This window comes from Babylonia areolata, chromosome 19, assembly GCF_041734735.1.
Source record: "Babylonia areolata isolate BAREFJ2019XMU chromosome 19, ASM4173473v1, whole genome shotgun sequence".
In the NCBI taxonomy this organism is placed as follows: Eukaryota; Metazoa; Mollusca; class Gastropoda; order Neogastropoda; family Buccinidae; genus Babylonia; species Babylonia areolata.
In genome coordinates this window covers 51,601,656-51,618,345 of record NC_134894.1, presented here as the reverse complement: position 1 = coordinate 51,618,345, position 16,690 = coordinate 51,601,656, and the positions used below count along the sequence as shown (strand labels likewise).

The 16,690-nt window shown below is 41.7% G+C and overlaps 1 protein-coding gene across 8 annotated transcripts in view; it reads left to right on the top strand.

Annotated features, from left to right (window-relative positions):
* The window catches only part of LOC143293827 (histone deacetylase 4-like), a 239,966-nt gene that overhangs the window by 142,623 nt on the left and 80,653 nt on the right, over nt 1–16,690 (top strand). For all 8 annotated transcript variants that reach the window (XM_076605101.1, XM_076605107.1, XM_076605108.1 and 5 more), the window contains one exon: nt 15,239–15,335. In XM_076605101.1, the coding sequence (XP_076461216.1) occupies nt 15,239–15,335 (97 nt within the window). The remainder of the gene's footprint in view (nt 1–15,238; nt 15,336–16,690) is intronic.

Genomic DNA, 16,690 nt, shown 5'->3' with positions numbered 1-16,690 from the left:
GCTACCCAGACGCTGAAAGACACAGAACACAGAACACCGACCGAAGAACAAACACTCGGAGGAAAATTACCCCCACTCACGAGTGCAGAAACGGGCAAACAGCCCTGAAGAGCGTAAGCAGACACGACTGCCTCCTATGCCAATCGCGGGCGAAAAGCCTAGAATCCTGTCACTGACTGACCAGCTCAGGAAAGGTTGATCTCAGTTCAGTGACAGCCTGAACTGAGACACATGAGATTGCCGTGCAATCCGCACAACCCACTCCACTCTCCAGCTGAATGGGGTGGGAGAACAAGGAGGGGGAAAGGCACTCACACCTTGATTTGTCATGAGATGGGACACACACTCACTCTTAACGAGGGATTTGGACTTGTGAGATGGTGGGGGTTACCAAGAGGGGTGGTACGCGGGTGAGTATCGAACAGTTGAATCGTCTTGTCCAGAAATGAGATGTCCTGTTGTCTGACAGCTGTTTTATATTGTGGTGGTGATGGTTGTTTTTGTTAGTGCCCCTGTGTGCCCCGGATGACGTGTCCCTGACCCACCTTTCCCTATGTTCGTCTTCACTCTTCACCGTCACCTTCACTGTCCTCCTGTACACACCTTCCACCTCCCCCCCACCCCCCGCCCCCAACCTCTCCTCACACACACACACACACGGTGCACTGTCACACCTTTCTTATACGAAAAAAGCAAAATTAATATCTTTGAGTGACTAAGTCAAGTTGTTTCGATACATAATCCGTATGATAATTTTTGACATGTTCGACAGACATGTTTCCCAGACGCCATGGGAATGGTAGATGTTGTTATATCCCGTTAACCACTGGGCAAAGATGTGACTTTAAATGTTTGAAATAAGAAGGGAAAAAAAGAGAAAAGAAAAAAGAAAGAAAAGATAAAAAATCTTCCACTATAACCTTGACATTGGAGGACAATCTTTATCCACAGTTGTGTTGCTCTCAGGAAGGTGTGGGTATGTCTTAACAAGACTTCAGACAATCTCATGCTCATGCATTTTACTAAGCAGACGATAAAAATGTTCTGAACGATGACTTGGCTGTGATGAAACACAGGAAAATAGTGACATTGTCATGTGACAGGGGCTTAAATGGAGGCCAGTAGGCAATACTTTATGTACGTACGTATGTTATGTGGGTGCCAAGTGACTTGTCCACGTATTTTTTTCTTTCTCGCTCTCCTCCCTCCGTCTTCCTCTCACCGCCTCGCTATCTTTCACTCTCTGTGTCTCTCCACCTCTCTCTCATTTATCTCTCCACTATTATGTCTGTTCCCCTCTACCTCCCTCCTCCCATTTATCTCCCCCTCTTTCTGACCTCCTCTCATTGTTTCTCTTCCCCTTCCTCTCACTGTGCTAAATGAGGGTCATTGACAGATTTGGAAGTGGGAAGAGATTAAACTGTTAGGACCTTCCGCCTCCCCCCCCTCGGCCCCCCCCCCCCCCCCCCCGCCCAGCGCCCCCCCTCCCCACCATCTGTCTGCCTCCCTCCCTCTCCGCCTCCTCTTTACATTATGATGCTGTGTCAAAGATGTTTGCAAAAACAGTCGCCCACACTGCAGACCCACATGTTGTGAAAATCACTTTTATAAAAGCATGTCCATTATGCCCCTCTTCGCACCCCCCCCCCCCCCCGCCCTCCCCCCTTATTAAAAAAAAAAAAGAAACAAAAATAAAAAAACCTCGAGACGGGCTTTTGCAGGAACACGAGACCTGCAGTGGTTGAAGTTTACCGGCCGTTTTCATCAAACTGAAGAATTTAAAAAAGAAAAAAAAAAGTTGTTTGTGCCATGCTAACGGTGTTATCCGCAAAGTGACATTTTGGGGGAACAAAAATCAGTGTTGTTCATGAATATTCCATCGTTTAGACTGTTCCCGTGGGAAGGCCTTATGACACAAATCTACGCGCCTGCCTGAAATATATATGCCTGTCTGTCTTTGTGTCTGTCGGGTCTGTTTCCCTGCCAGTTAGTCATTTTGCTCCTGGGCGCCTTTGGTTACTGAAGAGTCATACGACTTGATAGAAATAACAGATTACGAACAAGATTCCGTACTTCCCTCACCCCTCACCCACCCCCTGCCGCCGCCACAACCGAACGCGCTGTCTTCCCTCTCCGAAATGAATAATACGGAGAGAGTTGAGGAGGTAAGATATTATGATCACTCGCATTATAAACGTGGACATCCACAGCGACTCTCCTCCGACACACTCGTGCTCGTGTTCTCGTACGAAAACACGCGCTCGCGACTGAGAGATGGAGAGAGAGAGGGGTGTTGGGTTGTTGCCAAGAAAACGCCATGAATTTCCCATCTGGTGAAGTAGTGCAGTGCCCTGTGTGGGCGGTGTTGAAGGGATAAGGGGGAAAGGCACTAATCATAAAAAGCTGTGACAAAAAGTGAACACGTTCTCCCATTCTACCGGTGTGGTGTGTGTGTGTGTGTGTGCGTGTGTGTGTGCCTTTCTGTTTCTTGTTCAACAATCAAAACATTTGGGTCACTTTGTTGAAAGCGTTATAGATAGAAAATTGGTCTGTTTTGATGGTCTTCGTGTCGTGATCACATGTGTTTGGTTTAGCTGGAGCTCAGTGTCCAGTCTTTTGGTGTTCTCACATTTCTCTCACACCCCCCTTCTCCTTTTCAACATTCATGATCTCTCTCAGACTGAAGTTACCGTCCTCGATTAGTGCACACCTCTCTTTCTTCATAGAATTATTTTCAGTGTTATGTAGGTGTGTATTGATGATTTTCTTCCATTTTCTTTGCACGAGTCGGGCTTTGATTTTATGTCAGTGAGTGCATAAAAATATATTTAAGTTTTTCTTTTTCCAATGGTGTAAGTTGTACAAGGCGCGGAGAGAGATAAACTTATTATCAGGGTTTACAGAACTGTAAAAAAAAAAAAAAAAAAAAAAAAAAATTCTAGCAGATTTTCAGTTCTTGAAGAAAAATGATGACATGAGTCAGTGGTTTTAAAGATGTGCTATGCATTAGTGTCTCTCCAACCCCCATGCAGTGCATGTTGTCCTGTAAATATTTACACAGTGTAACACGGGCTCTTGGAACTCAAGTGGGGTAACAACACCAATACGAGTGGACACACACTCACACACACACACACACACACTCACACACATACGAAAGTGAGTGGTGATAAATGTTGAGCTGTTTTGAAAAAAAAAAAAGTTTACCTTTTGTGGTATGGTGAAGGTGGGTGGTTAGAAGGCAGCCGTCAATGTCCATTGTTAAACACAAGTTCTGTGGGGTACGTCCCCCATTCACAGCAGGGATTATTTCCGAAGGCTCTAAATAGTGTCTGTGCTATTTCTGTCACGGCTCACCCACAACGGAACAGAGTACAGCGGTACACAACACCGCACGTCAAAGAACCGGGCGCCTTTCCAGCCTGTTTGTGTTTGTGCCGCTATTTTTAGCAGGGCTCTGTTGATCGATCGTGATATATATATATATATATATATATATATATTTATGATTTACAAGTACAGTAACATTTTGACCTCATGACTTGACCAGTTTAGCTTTTCTTGCTGTTTTGTGTCAATATATGTTATTTTTTCGTTGTTGCTGAGAGTGAGTGAGTGAGTGAGTGTTGAAAAGCTGTTGAAGAATAATTATGTGCAAAGTTGTTGACATACATAGTTGTCGATATAGGAACCCGGGTGTGGCTGTACATTGGGAACTCGAAATGAGCGGCATGGGAGCAATGCCACTGGAAAGGTGCAGATGGCGGGGCAGAAAAAAAGCAAAAACCAAACCAAAAAGCTTGATACTTTCCTCTGACATCACCTTGTCAGTGACCGCGAAGGCCAGGTATAGAGAGAGGACCAAGTGGAGCTGTTTGCCGGTTGTACTAGATAGAAAACGTTATGTAAACATAACGTATATCCACCATTATCAGGGGGCAATTTGGAAGAGGCCGATGGTTAGGAAAAAGGCCATGGTCCGCCCCTCCCAGAACATTGAGTGCTGCTAATGGCGAATGATGTCAATCCATCTGGCCGTTCATAGACCTTATAGAACTTTACCGTCGTACTGTGGTGACTGCCCGCTGGGGTGAAAGCTAATGGCAGCAGTCCACGTCACGTCGATACTTTCAGTCCCGTTAGTGACCAGCGCTGCAGGAAGGCAGGCTTTGCTGCATGAGAACGAGTGTGAATACAAGTATCTGAAGACTTGCTCTGGGATTGGGCTGATTGTGACGGAGTACCATATCATTATCAGTTGTTTGGATTCTAATAGTAGATCGGGAACAAGGCATCATGTCTTGGCACACCACTGCCGCGCGCGCTGCAGGCATAATGTGTTTGTGGACGGTCCACGCTGGAGTGTTTGGGTGGGTAGGGAAGGTGAAGAGTGGAGGGGTTTGGGATGTGGGTCTGGGGATTGGCAGGGTACAAAAGAAACAGCAAAACACGGCAGAAACTGTAAAGGACATAGCCAGATATAAAGTGACCAAAATAGACAGGGAGCGGAAAAAAGCCATGTTACATATATATATATATATTTGTTGTTGGTGGTGGTGGCTTTCTTAACTGGTGGTGGTCTTATGTGATTGTCAGCTAAATTTGTGCTAGTGCTGGGTGTACTATGTGAGGGTCTAACATCAGAAAACAACCAATGAAACAATAGGCTGAACAGTTATGATTTTTGCCTGTCACACACACACTCACACTCACACTCACACACACACACACACACACACACACACACACACACACACACACACACACACACATTGGATTTAGATACATTTGAGAATTAATTTTTAGATTTAGATATGTTGGAATATTGTAGAATATAAGTTTTGTCAAAATCAGAAAATCAGATTTTTCTCATTTGAATGTAATTTAAATGAACCAATTTAAAGTTTGATATAAATCATATTGTTTCAACACTTACAAAATGATTGCAACATGTAATTTTTAGTAATAAACATGCATTGATAATACTTTTATTTTCTATGATTATTTATTTATTTGATAAAAGGAAGAGCATTAAAATGGTTTGACATGATGTAACTTTAATTTGAAAAGACATTATAATCAGTGATAACTTCACAGAAATGTGAAATCTTTGGATTGTTTCATGCATTTGATAACTTTGAAGTCTTCAGGCTAAATGAGGACTACTAGTTTCCTTTGAATTATATCAGCTGTTCAGTCATATGCATAATGTGAGGAAAGTAAATGTTTTGTAATCTGTCCATCATGATGACCACTTTAAGAATGCAGAATATTAGGCATAAGATAATGTTAGTTTCTGTCATTCATGATACAGTGACCTCAGTGTCTCTGTCTGTGTCTGTCTCAGTCTTAGATCAGAGCAATGAGATATGAGAAAGGAAGCAGGGAAGAAAGGGTGGGGGAAGGGTGAGGAGGACAAGAAAGTTTGCTCTATCAACTGTTTGACCTATTTCAGTTCAGGGTGAAGATAGTTATGTGATCTATTTTTAAGGGAGAACTAGGCCATGCTAAGTTTAGCTTTATAGATGGGTGGCCTCCATTCTTGGCATGAGCTAAACGTGATTGACCTGCTTTATGTTTCATGTTTTTATTGATGTTGCCAACATTTTTTTTTATGTCACCTCAGTGGTAGTATTACTGTCACAAGCACAAATGCACAGAACACACCCACAAAATATTTTGGAAATGAACAAGTTTATGTTATAAATGTCAATTTTTTTTTCATATGATAAAACATATTTGCAAAGTCATTTTCAAAAATGACAGAAGAGTTGGTTACCTGAACTTGTTTTATCATTTTCTCTGTTGTTCACTTATTTCCATCCTATCTATGTGCTTGTCAGTATGTCTGTCTCAGTATCAGTCTATCCCACTGTCTGGTTGTCTGTCAGTCAGTGTGTTTCTCTGCCTGTCAGTATGTCTGTCACAGTATCAGTCTATCCCACTGTCTGGTTGTCTGTCAGTCAGTGTGTTTCTCTGCCTGTCAGTATGTCTGTCACAGTATCAGTCTATCCCACTGTCTGGTTGTCTGTCAGTCAGTGTGTTTCTCTGCCTGTCAGTATGTCTGTCACAGTATCAGTCTATCCCACTGTCTGGTTGTCTGTCAGTCAGTGTGTTTCTCTGCCTGTCAGTATGTCTGTCACAGTATCAGTCTATCCCACTGTCTGGTTGTCTGTCAGTCAGTGTGTTTCTCTGCCTGTCAGTATGTCTGTCACAGTATCAGTCTATCCCACTGTCTGGTTGTCTGTCAGTCAGTGTGTTTCTCTGCCTGTCTCACAAAACAAATAAGGAGATTGCTGGATTTATGAATTCACATAAAAGATTCAAAGAAATCTAATCCTTTTTCCCCTTTTGGGGTATGGAGTATGGGGTATGGGGTATATCATTTTCTCTGTTGTTCACTTATTTCCATCCTATCTATGTGCTTGTCAGTATGTCTGTCTCAGTATCAGTCTATCCCACTGTCTGGTTGTCTTTCAGTCAGTGTGTTTCTCTGCCTGTCAGTATGTCTGTCACAGTATCAGTCTATCCCACTGTCTGGTTGTCTTTCAGTCAGTGTGTTTCTCTGCCTGTCAGTATGTCTGTCACAGTATCAGTCTATCCCACTGTCTGGTTGTCTGTCAGTCAGTGTGTTTCTCTGCCTGTCAGTATGTCTGTCACAGTATCAGTCTATCCCACTGTCTGGTTGTCTGTCAGTCAGTGTGTTTCTCTGCCTGTCAGTATGTCTGTCACAGTATCAGTCTATCCCACTGTCTGGTTGTCTGTCAGTCAGTGTGTTTCTCTGCCTGTCAGTATGTCTGTCACAGTATCAGTCTATCCCACTGTCTGGTTGTCTGTCAGTCAGTGTGTTTCTCTGCCTGTCAGTATGTCTGTCACAGTATCAGTCTATCCCACTGTCTGGTTGTCTGTCAGTCAGTGTGTTTCTCTGCCTGTCAGTATGTCTGTCACAGTATCAGTCTATCCCACTGTCTGGTTGTCTGTCAGTCAGTGTGTTTCTCTGCCTGTCTCACAAAACAAATAAGGAGATTGCTGGATTTATGAATTCACATAAAAGATTCAAAGAAATCTAATCCTTTTTCCCCTTTTGGGGTATGGAGGATACAATAACAATACATACACATTGAATCTCAACTTAAACCAACAGTGTCAGGTGAAATAATGTGCACACACACACACACACACACACACACACACACACACACTAATGATGATAAACAATAACAAAAGAAATCAAACCAGGATATTGACAAGTATGTTCCTAATTAATTTGATTAAAGGTTTTGCACCCTTCCCAAGTTTTATGAATTTATATTTAAGTAGTGTTTTCTTTCCAGCACGAAATAAATTGCATAACCTGAACATTGACAAATGTGATTCATATTTACATGGTATCAATTTGTTTCAAACTGACAATATTTTTGGACATTCTAAAGCAAGGTGAAATTCATCCCAACCATATTACACATTTGCAAATTTGTTTTCTCTGTTTTTTTCCCCCTTCTCTTCTTCCTATTTTGACCTGCAGTTTATGATTACTGCAACAAAACTTTATTTAAGCATATGTACTTATGTATCTGGAAGTTGTGACATATATTTTTCTTGACAAAAGTTAAGTTTGATCCTCTTTAAAACAGACATTTAGTACTCTCTTCAAGCGATTTTCTCATGACTGAATGTTCACATCTTTTATACTGTGTGACATTTTGGTGAAAGAAATCCTTACTGTGGAATGCATGTGAAAACCAAACACAGTCACAGCTGCTGTTAATCATAATATTCTTAAATGAAGGTTAGTCACTTTGATAGGAAATCTGTATGAATATAATCTGTACAAAATAGAAAAAGCTTTATGATTTTTATCAGTTGTATCATCATTGAATCCTACCAAAAATGTTGGGGTGATATACCTTTATTAAAGGTCTTTACAGGCTCCTCTATAAAGATTACAGTTCCTCCCACTCCTCACCCCTCATCCCTGCCCCTCCTAGCACAGTCACCCTTCCCTCCTGCACCTCCTCCATCCTCTCATCTCCATCACACATGCAGAATGATCATGCACAACAAAATTATGAGGTGATTGTTCCATAATGTTGGTTATTACTGGATGATGTGAATGGGAACACAAATGAATCTTTTCTGTTAAGCTTTGCCAAAGACTGATCTTTACAGTTGTTTTTCTTTTGGTGTGTGTTAAACTGTGTTCTTTCACATAGCCCTAGTGTATACTGTATCTAGTATCTCCTTTTGTTGCGTAGGTTTAGAGAAGGATGGGGGAGCACTGTCTTCCTTGCTTGATGCTAAGTAACAAGACAAAGACTATTGTTCCTCTATAACACTAGCAGTGAAATTAATTAATGTTCACATGAAATACAATTGAAATGATGTGAACTGGATTTAGCACATGAAAAAAAGTTGTTCAGGCATTTGTTTTGGATGTGTGTAGTTCTGGTATGTCACAACCCATCTGGCTATCATTGTTCTGGCATTGTGGTGACAGATCACTATAATGTATTGGGTGAAAGCGACTGTTAATATCTTGAAAACTTCTTCAGCTTAATTTAACGTGATGACATGGAAAAAGTTAAATTCAGGTCCTTGTGGGAAGCACAAAATACTGGTGTGTTTTTCCTCTTCAGCCAGTGTTTACATTATATGGAAGATATAGTGTTGTGTGAAGTAGTGATGGTTGTCAGCATGCTTAAGTGACACTGATGATGTTGATGGGTTTGGTAAGTCAACAAACGCTTCACTGAGCACCACTCTGTTTCTAACCTGTGGAGTGTCAAGTAATGTCCCATTTCCTGCAGGTTCCATTCTACACTTATTTGCCAGTGCTGATGCACATGGATTTATTTTACAGATGTATCTTTTTCCACTGGTGTTCATGCACTTGATTACACAGGCGGTGGCCAAGGAGGTTGTTTTTGTGTATTGCTGCAATGTGTGTGAAAACGTTGATGTATAGGGGGCAGATTCCTTCAGGGCGTGATGCACATTCTGCTGCTCACCTGCTGCGCTCTGTCATCATACAACTTCCCTCTCATCTACCAATCCTTGTGTTTCTTCTCTTTTACCATGTAAAGATGGCAGATTGAAGGGAGAGGAGGAATGTGAATAATGAGTAAGATTGATGGGGGTGGTTTTTTTTTTTGGTTTTGTGTGTGTGTGTGTGTGTGTGTGTGTGTGTGTGTGTGTGTGTGTGTGTGTGTGTGTGTGCTTACTGCAAATTTGAACATGTGTGTGTGTGTGTGTGTGTGTGTGTGTGTGTGTGTGTGCAGGTTAGAAATAAAATCAATGATTTCAAATGTTTGTAGATAAGGACATCATCAGTATTTGTTGCGATGATCAGCCTTAGGTGAAGTTGACATTGACATCCAGTGATTGTGAAGCTACTTAAGGCCTCGGAAAAGACAGCATGGCTTGGCACCCTCCACACACACATACACACACACATGCACACACATTCATGCATGTACACACACACACACACACACACACACACACACACACACACACACACACACACACACACACACACACACACACACACAGAGGGAACCCAGCTTTATTATCTCCAATTTAAACCAAATGATGCTGTGGCAGTGTTGGGGGAAACAAGGTGTAGATAGTTGTAAGGGAGGGAGGAGTATGAGTTGTGTGCTGCCTTGCCATAACAAGACATTGTAACTGTGCAGCAGGATGTGCAGGCACAGCTACCTACTTGACAAAAATGAAAACCAGAATTACAGGGATTCTTTGAGCTGCTTTCTTATGGCTTTTATATCGTGAATTAGTGTAATTCATGGGTAGAAAACTTGGAAAAAGTTTGGCTCATTTCTACTAAGCGCATTGGCATGCAGTGTATGTCAGTGTGAATCAGCTGGTTTGCAGTATCCTGTCTCAGTTTATTTTGTTCTCTCATGATGTCTGCACCCTCCTTTCCCCCTGCCCTCTTTCTCTCCCCTTCCACTGACCTCTGTGTGTATCATATGTTGGTATGTATATATCTTAGTTGAATCTAGCTTCCTTTGTGACTCTGATCTCTCTCCATTTTACTTTGAAAAAGTGTATTATTTTGCTTTCATTTATTTTGTGTGTGTGTGTGTGTGTGTGTGTTTTATTTCATTATATATCGAAATTGTATAGAATGTTTTATTTTATATACATACATATACAGATGTTTTTTTTATACATGGGAGAAAGAGAGAGAGAGAGAGAGAGAGAGAGAGAGAGAGAGAGAGAGAGAGAGAGAGAGAGGTTTTATTTATTTTTATGCCTTAGTTCCATATAAAGATGGGCAATATAGACCGTAATGAACAAAAACTACAGTTGGACAGGAGAGAGACACTTGACATTGGAATTATTTATTGTCATTGCCAAGAAAGGTCTTTTGATAAGGGGGCAACAACATAAATTCATACAATTTAGTGTCAACAAATAACATAACTAAACTATAGTTGTTCTTTCAACCATTCAATTTTTAACCATGAAAATTGGCAGTGGTTGGAAAAACTTCAGCCACATCCTGACAAAAACTCCTCAAAGAAAATAGAACTAGAGAGAGAGAGAGATAGAGAGAGAGAGAGAGAGAGAGAGAGAGAGAGAGAGAATAATAATAATAATGATAATGATAATAATAATAAGCATAAAATGATTGCAGACTGACTTGACCATCCACTCAAGTATGTATCAAACGAATACAGACTGACTCAGCCATACACTGAAGTATGTAATGTTACAGGTTTTCTGATTTGTCCAAAAATTAATAATAAAGCAAACTCGGTGCTGACTATGATTATCTGTGTCTTATTGTTTGTGCTTCTGCAATGAATTTAGTGATCAATCTAATTATATTTTCATTATCAGGCTATAAAACAGTAGCAACATCATGAATTCTAGCCATATCAGTTGTTTTTTTTTAATGTACATTTTCTTGCACAATATTATAAGCTTTACATTGAAAAATAAAGTGTTCTTCATCATCAACCCGGAATCCACACACTGGACATCATAAATGAATGGAAGTCCCAGGCAGAAACCATCTCCTGTTTGCATTGAAACTAAGAGTTGTTAACCCAAATTTCACATAAATTATTCTGTGCCATTTATCTGTGAGTGTAATGATTCTGAGAAATGCTTCAGGTTGAGATATACTTTTACAACTATATTTTTCATTACTTTACATGTCAGAATGCCAGTTTTGTTTAAAGGAGCAAATGAGTCTATTTTTGAATTTTGCATTGAACTGCTGTTTGTTTTCCCACTCCCTGGCACATCCACATGATTCCAAAATAGGACCTTCTTCACTCTGTAATACCAGTTTTCTTTTCCTAACTCCATTTGCAAAAGCATCATATTATAAGCATGTTTGCATAAATGTGTTTGTGGAAACTTTAACAATTTCAACCAGTACTTAATACATTCCTGTTTCCCCATATAAAACGATATTGCACAAATGAAATGGCACATTTAGAAAACGTTTGATTGCATAAATATGTATCCTCTCAATGGGGGGGATGATGATTATTTCTCTTGGTTCATTATCCAGTATATTTATTTTTTCATTACCCAGCCAGGCCATGATACAACCAGTGTGTACAAATCTGTACTTTGGGAGATGGCATTTAAAAAAGAACTCATTAAGCAAATAAAGAATGTGTTCAGTCAGAAAGTGGTATGTGTTGTTAGCGTATTTAAAAAGTGCCATTGCCTTGTGAACAAAACTAGAGGATAGAATATTTATTGTATGTATTTTAGATTTTGCCTTAAAGCTTACTGTTGACAAATGATTCATTATGCTTTGTATTATGTTTAATTTTTTTTTATAGCCTGGTATGTGTCCTTTTGACAAGCTCATCACTCAAGCCTGTTTTTGACTTGGGTTTGTTTATTTATTTATTTATTTATTTATTTTATTTATTTATTTATTTATTTTGTGTGTGTGAGTGTGTGAGTGTGTGTGTGTGTGTGTGTGTGTGTGTTAGTGAAAAACAGGGCCTTGAACCCTGATCACTGACGAACAATGGCTGAGGACTTAGAGAAGTCCAATGCCTTATTCAGCTACAGCATCTCCTCAGATGCATATATATATATATATATATATATATATATATATATATATATATCTTTGTATATGTTAGTGTGTGTGTGTGTGTGCGTGTGTGTGTGTGTGTGAATGAATGAATGAATGAATGTATGTATGTATGTATATATGTATATATGAATACATATATACATTCATACGCACACACACATATGTATGTATAGAGATATATAGATATATAGTTACACACATATATATATTAACATGGATATGTAGATGTGCCTGAATAGTGCTTGTCTCCAAAATCGGTTTTAATTTTTTGTAATATACATAAAGGAGGCGAAAAAGCCATTTTAGCTTGAACCAGTTGAGTGCCAGAGAATTTTTATCAAAAAGTGCTCTCCCCTTGCCTGGGAATTTTGAGGATTCGAGGGTAATAGATTTAAGAAAAATCCTAGAACAAATATTATGGGAGATGCAGAAAGAAAGTCAACGTTTTTGTGAAGGAAAATGAATGTATATTGCTGCTTCTGTTTTTTTGTTTTTTTTGTTTTGTTTTTTCCTAATTAGGTTTATTGTAGACAACTGTTCAGGCGTTTAAAGTCAAGATTCCACCTCTACATAATGACATCCATAAAGAAAAGAAACAAAATACAGCTAGAAATAGCATGCCTATTGTCATATTATACCTGTAGAAGAAATTAAAACAGGCTATAAGTTTATAAAAACAGACCACAACTCGTGTAGACCTGTAAGTGAATCACTGTCCCAACAGTGACAATGTGGGTATAGTCAGTGTAAAAGGTCAATCACAGTCTCAGAATCTGAGCTGGCAAGCTTTTTGACAGATAAGAGCTTGCACAAGTTAGAGGGTGAAGTTTTTTGATGACATTCACTCCCTTCAAGCTGCACGTGGGCTTATTAAAGTGTCTGCTGTACATGGGGCTTGCCACCTCTTCAAACAACTCAACCATCAGATTCAGTGACAAAAAATGTCAAAAAACATAAAGCACATGCCCACATCCAGTGCAGGTTCAACCCTGTTTCATGAAAATTGTGAAGCATTGGCAGTTGTCTGTTTCCTGTGGAATGCATTGAAATGTGAGTACACTGGTCTCCAACTTCACAACCTCTGGCTGGCATTTGACCTGTTGTCTTACATCACTCCTCTCCCTCTTCTTCCCTTCTTCCAGCGCTCGCTGCATGTATTCTGTCAGTCATAGCCACTTGTTAAAAAATGCTGCCTGATTGGATAGACAGACTGAATTACCATCAATGGGCTGTCAGTCCAAAATATGGGACTACGCCTCATACTTGGAGCCATGCGGTCCACACCGATCCATGACATGGAGAAAACTGCTAACGTCGAGCCCCTGGAGAGAAGACGCGACCTGAAAGTCCTGATGCAGGGAGAGAAGCTCAGAAGACTGCCCTCACACCACCTACACCACAGACTGGAGCAACCCACCAAGAACCGTCTCAAACGTCAGAGCCTCAACCACCAGTATAAAGCACTCAGAGCACAGCACAGCGGTGTTCTGGCGGCAAAAGGGGAGCCTTGCACTGACCTTGCCTTGCCTGACTGGAGGCTCGACCAAGAGATAGGGGCCACCATCAGCCTCAGAGTTCCTGGCATCACCACCAAAGACCAGCAACCAGATACTCTCAAGATCCTGACTGGCCATGATAGAGGAGTCCTACCCAGCCAGCTCCTGGACCCATGTATACATGGACGGATCAGCTGAGGAAGCCACACACAACGGAGGCAGTGGTGTCTGTCAGGTTTCCCGATGGAGAGCACAGCAGCATCGCACTCCCTGGAGGAATGCTCTGTTCCAATTTCTGAGCTGAAGTCCTGGCCATTAAAACGGCAGCAGAATTCCTCTCCTCCTGTGGAAAGCCCCTTGGCAGCATCTCCATCTTCACTGACTCCATATCCACACTGCAGGCCCTTGACTCCCCTGATCCTGGTCCACTGATCCAGTCCCTTAAGGCCTCCCTCGCAACCCTTACTCAAACAGCCCCAACAACCCTCCAGTGGGTGCCTGCCCATGTAGGCCTCCCAGGCAACGAGTGTGCAGACCACCTTGCTAAGGAAGGAAGCCAGCTCACACAGCCAACCGTTCCTGCCACGTATGAGGAAGCAAAAACTGTCCTCCGCAGCAGATTCCGAAGAGGCTGGGTCACTGTGAATGGAGGCTACCAGGTACACCAGGATCCTATCAGGACACTGGAGAGGAGACACCAGACTACCATCTTCCGCCTTCGCACAGGACACTGCGGCCTCCGAGCACACCTGAAGAGGATTGGAGTGGCAGCCATATCCCTATGTGATTGTGGCCAGGCTGACCAGACCCCATCTAATATTCTCCAAGACTGCCCCCTGTATGAGAAGATGCGGCAGCAGTCCTGGCCTGGAGGTGCGGACCTCAACACCAGTCTCTGGGGGACGGTAGCCGATCTTCGCCGGACGTCCAAATTTGTGGCATCCCTCAGACTTCGACCCTGACTGCGTAGCTGTCGAACGCAAAAGAAAGAAAGAGTTTCATCACTGTCGTCATTCACCTTCATGTTCAAACCAATCATCAGAAAAGAGAGATCCTTCTCCCTTGCTGCAGTTATTCATAATTGTAAGCACATCTTTCAAACTTGTTTTAATCCGCTGACTGGGACCACTTCCTTTACTGGACAAAATTTTCAAGGCCTATTTTTGCATATGATGCAACCTCCTTTCCACACATGCTCCACATGGTCCAGTTAGCAAACCATTATCGAGTAGAAAGGGGTCTTCTACCTGATGTATGCTCATTCAAATAGTATTTTTATTATCCACACACATCAAAGCAACCATTCTGAGTCTGTTTATGTGACTTGAACCAAACTCCAATGGAGGAAAAATTGGAACATATGCAGGACGTCAGCAGACATCCTATAGGCACTATAGCAACACTTTTTGTGGGACGTCACCTGACGTCTTACAGGCACTCAAAAAATGGTTAAGTTCTTAATTTGCAAATGTTGTCTAGATACACTTTTCAGGTTAAAAGACATTTGTGTTTTCTTAACTTCTATGTGTCTCTATTGTGCATTTTGAAATATTTATTCTAGACACAAATCATTATTTTGTAGTAGTTGTTCGTACTCCAGTAGGAGTGAAAGGATGATTAAAACTTGAAACTTGAAACTTGTGTGCAGGGTTACTTAGAGCAGCAGCAGCAGCAGAAGAAGTTGGAACAGCAACGAGAACAGGAACGTATCAAGGCCATAAAGAACAAAGGCAAAAATGAACAAAGTATGCTGTCATGGAGTGTGTATATGCTTGTGTGCATTCATGTGTGCATGCATGCATGCAAGCATGCATGTGTGTGTATTTCTTCTTTTTTTTCAGGGTTATATTGTACACCATTCCATCTATTCATTTTAATTTATGTATACCTTATTGCTTCCTCCATGTGCTGTTATTCAAAGAAATAAAATGAAAACAGAAATGTACACACACAACGACAAAAACAGTGTTGGCAGTCAACCCAGTGATTGGGGTTGGGGGTGGGGTGGGGGGATGATGTTTGGTTGGTTTCAGTTTTACACAACAAGAAATCACCATGATCCTTATTATTATAATTATTATTCTCAGTGTGGTTTTTCTTCAATCAGAATACTCATTGCCAGTGTACAGGTTTATGAGGACTTGCAGGCCTGACATGTCAGCCCAGGATACAGTGACCATTGCTTAATGTTTTCAACTATTTCCTCCTTCTGAAGGACCTGTAGAACAGCTGAGCACCCTTAGGAGCGGTTGTTTTGTCCCTCTTTCCCCTCTTTTTTTTTGTTGGAATTGAAATAATAAAGGTTAAAAGTCCCATAGCCCATTACTGCCATTGGGGCATTGAATTCATATCCACTGTGTCTAGGGCTTGGCATAGGAAGGTGGGACCCAATCTTGTCCTTCTGCCATTTTAACCGTCCCCAACAGAAGTCATGTACCCATTTACACTTGGGTGGAATGAGGAAAAACCAGCCTTTCCCAAGAACACAACACCATGCAGAAAAGGGGCCTGGACAATTTGTGAACACTGGATCAGAAGTCAACATTGATTTTGCCATGATGATGAAAACAAACCTGATTGCCATCAGTTTCCTACCCTTTTTAATAGCTATGGTGTGTCCATCGAGATCGATGATGACCATCGTTGTCATCCAGATGGGGGATGGGGGATGGGGGGAGGGTGGTGGTGGGGTGGGGGGAAGGATGCTCATGAATCTATCTGTGAGTGCGCAGATGGCTGAATAGTCCAATCTGCGCACGAAATGTTCGCTGACAGTTGGGGCAGACAAAGACAGGCATATCATTGTCAGGGAGCTTGTTTGCCCGTGACTTTCTGGCCTGCCTCTTCTCGACAGCTGCAGCAGTCCCGTTGGCCTCGCACAACCTGGCGCCTTTGTGCACAGCAGCGCGCCATTTGTCACGGTCCACTGCAGATTCCTCCCAGGAGTCAGGGTTGATATCAAACGCTTTCAGAGAGACTTTCAGAGTATCTCTGAAGCGCTTCTTCTGACCTCCGTGTGATCTCTTCCCTTGTTGCAGCTCGCCATAGAAGAGCCTTTTGGGCAGCCGATGGTCTGGCATGCGCGCCACGTGTCCAGCCC